Raw genomic sequence first — 3,428 nt, forward strand, 5'->3', positions numbered from 1 at the left:
ATATATATTTGTATATTGTTGAAGTTTCTTTCTCTCACAAAGACTGCATTTATTTGATCAAAAATACTGTAAAAAACAGTAATATTTTGAAATATTATTACAATTTAAAATAGCTGTTGTTTTTTATTTATAACATCTTTACTGTCACTTTTAATGCATGTCTTCCAATAGCGAAAAAACATTTATAATAATAATTAATCATTTGATCAGCTGTGACAGTAAAGACATTTATAATGTTACAAAATATTTCTATTTCAAATAAATGTTGTTCTTTTGATCTTTCTGTTCATCAAAGAATCCTGAAAAATAAAATCTACCAGTTTCCCCCAAATTATTGGGCAGCACAACTGTTTTCAACATTGATAATAATCAGAAATGTTTCTTGAGCAGCAAATCAGCATATTTTTGTTAAATTGCAATAATATATATATATATATTACTGTTTTTACTGTATTGTCAGCCATGACATAAGAAAGTTATTATATTTTAATTGTACATGTTGATTCATTATGTTGATCTATGAATGCATAGCATAGATGCTATCATAATTACAAATATATTTAAAAAATACATGATTTACAAGTTTCAATAGAAATGACATTAAACTATATTTTAGTTCACCATAAATGCATGTCAGTATTTAGCAGTAACTTTAGAATAGAAGTAATTATGGAATTACATATACAGATTTACTGAAGTCCTACTTAAGTTGGTCAAAATAAGCACTTAATTTCTACTAAATACATTTCATTTAAATTTAAACTCTAATACATTTTCATTTAATTTCAAATAACATGCAATTACGTGTCCGGAAACATAACATTCAGTTCACACTTCAGCATATTCTTTTAAAGTTTATTATTTCCATAATAGGAGCTCATTAAAAGTATGCTAACGTTTTAAAGGGTGGCTCTTTCAGTTTTGAACATCCTTGACCTTTATTAATCAGAGGAGACTCTCCCTTCCCAATGCTGGATGTTTTGGCAGTTCATCTCCCATTGTGTTGCCTTTATTTGTTTTAGCCTTGATACTGTTTGATCACAGGCTTGACTCTGACTCAAGAATGTGCACTAATCGAAACAAATTAGACTTACCCTGGTGTGTCAACACACACACACACACACACACACGCACACACACACACACACACACACACACACAGAGGTTATGGTGAGATGTATTGCGGCTTTGAGGTCCTCCTACTCACAAGCTCGGTGGTCATAATAATGCACGATGCACGAACAGATTTAGTTTGGAAAAAATGGCTGTGTTAAGCGATTTCATATTTCTTTTTCTCTTTTTAACTTCATGCCAAATCAGGAAGCTTTTTTAGAATAACTTTAGCAAAATCAAGGGCAAAGGGTGTGAATTAGGTCTGTAAATGTCTTTATGTATTTTAGCTTTCACTTGCTTGCACAGGGAATAATGGGAAATGCAGTTCGGCTGCACAAGCCTCTTAAATCGGCTAAATGCGTAGTGTTTTCTGCCAAGCTTTACTGCTCTTCCTCATCAACTGCACAAATTGTGTACAAACTACATTGCATGGTCAATATTCATAAATTGTGCCCAATAGCAATTTGTCTCTGTCGTTACACATTTTCAACAGTCCCATTAGAATTGCATTATTCGTACACACACATATTACACAGCTCTGATTTTATGATGTTAAAAAATATCAATACAACTTTGCATCACACAGTTTTTTTTTTCAAATCATATAAATGTATCAGCTTCAATGCACTTATCAAAATAGCAAAAGCAAATCTCAAAACTTTTAATGACAAAAGTAATTGGTTTCATTGTAAAAATGTATCAGTTGTATCAACGTAAAAAAAAAAAAACTGTATCATTTGACTTACAATCTACAAAGAAGAGGAAACATATGTTCAAACGCTTCATTTAATGACTAAGAACTTTAAACATAAGTTTATAAATAAGTTTTTTCCTCTTTTTTTCTGTCTCTGTTTGGATGCTGTAAAACATTTACAGATGTGGCACAAAACATCTGGCTCATGCTTGCATTTTCTTCTGGCACTGGCCATAATAAGCATGAAATAATGTAATGCATGTGAAACAAATAGTTGTAATGTGGCTCAGAGGAAGACAGGTGTTTTTCTGCTGAGTAAGCAATAATGCAAGACTTCTTCACCTTACAAATGCAAAAAAGGCTACAAAATGCATCATATTTTGTGAGAATGCATGAAACAGACACTATGTTTGGAATCGGCACCCTCAAATTAGTAAGAAACAAGCACTGGATCTCATTCAAAAAATACGATGCAGGAAAGAAGCAATGCTCATTCTGACTCGCCAAATCTGATTTGACCTTTGACCTTATTATATATTGCTCCCGTATCTTTCTGTGTCAGGCTGAATGACGCCCCAGTCAGAGGCTATGAGGAGGATGTGGGTAACAAGACCACGTTACGTCTGTTTTATCCCGAATCCGCCTCCTATAACCCGGGTATCCACAATGACCCGGACACCCTGCAGGTCCTGGTTCCTTTCAAACAGCAGGACCTCCGCTGGCTCAAAGAGATCCTGTATGACGAGAAGAGGGTCAGTCTGTCCCACCGTTTTTCTTCATGTGCCAGCATGCACCAGATTTCCCAATAATCATGAGGCACTGTGCTCGATTTAGGTCCGAAATGGTTTCTGGAAGCCTCCTCCCCAGATCTGGCTTGGCCGGGCCAGTCAGATCCGTGTCCTGGACCCATATTTCCTTCGCCTAACAGCCAGCAAGCTGCTTCAGATCATTCCCCTGCAACCGCGCAGACAACAGGTGAGATCTGCACACATGGCCAGGATTCAGGGAATGACAAACAGTCTTACTGCCATGGCAACGCTCTTACTTTGGCAGAACAGATGTTCCAAATAATAGGATTACTTTTGGTGTCATCTCAGACATGGATATAGTGCCATTTACATATTTGATAGTAATGAAATGTTTATAATGAGACTTTGGTCCAAAACCGGATGAGTTACCTACATAGGCTGTATTTTAATGCATCATATATGTGACCCTGCTGGACCACAAAACCAGTCATAAGGGTCAATTTTTGGAAATTGAGATTTATGTATCATCTGAAAGCTGAATAATAATAAGCTTTCCATTGATGTGTGGTTTGTTAGGATAGGACAATATTTGGTTGTAAATGTTTATAATGAGACTTTGGTCCAAAACCGGATGAGTTGCCTACATAGGCTGCATTTTAATGCATCATATATGTGACCCTGCTGGACCACAAAACCAGTCATAAGGGTCAATTTTTGGAAATTGAGATTTATGTATCATCTGAAAGCTGAATAATAATAAGCTTTCCATTGATGTGTGGTTTGTTATGATAGGACAATATTTGGTTGAGATACAGCTATTTGAAAATCTGGAATCTGAGGGTGCAAAAAAAAAATCAAAATATTGAGAAAAT

General features: G+C 35.2%; 1 protein-coding gene across 3 annotated transcripts in view; it reads left to right on the forward strand.

The window, feature by feature from the left end:
- Positions 1 to 3,428, forward strand: part of LOC107725065 (CMP-N-acetylneuraminate-beta-galactosamide-alpha-2,3-sialyltransferase 4-like) — a 26,452-nt gene that overhangs the window by 19,093 nt on the left and 3,931 nt on the right. For all 3 annotated transcript variants that reach the window (XM_016534206.1, XM_016534208.1, XM_016534207.1), the window contains exons 8-9: positions 2,370 to 2,559; positions 2,642 to 2,782. In XM_016534206.1, the coding sequence (XP_016389692.1) occupies positions 2,370 to 2,559; positions 2,642 to 2,782 (331 nt within the window). The remainder of the gene's footprint in view (positions 1 to 2,369; positions 2,560 to 2,641; positions 2,783 to 3,428) is intronic.

Source organism: Sinocyclocheilus rhinocerous, unplaced genomic scaffold (genome assembly GCF_001515625.1).
Source record: "Sinocyclocheilus rhinocerous isolate Xijiao unplaced genomic scaffold, SAMN03320098_v1.1 scaffold336, whole genome shotgun sequence".
In the NCBI taxonomy this organism is placed as follows: domain Eukaryota; kingdom Metazoa; phylum Chordata; class Actinopteri; order Cypriniformes; family Cyprinidae; genus Sinocyclocheilus; species Sinocyclocheilus rhinocerous.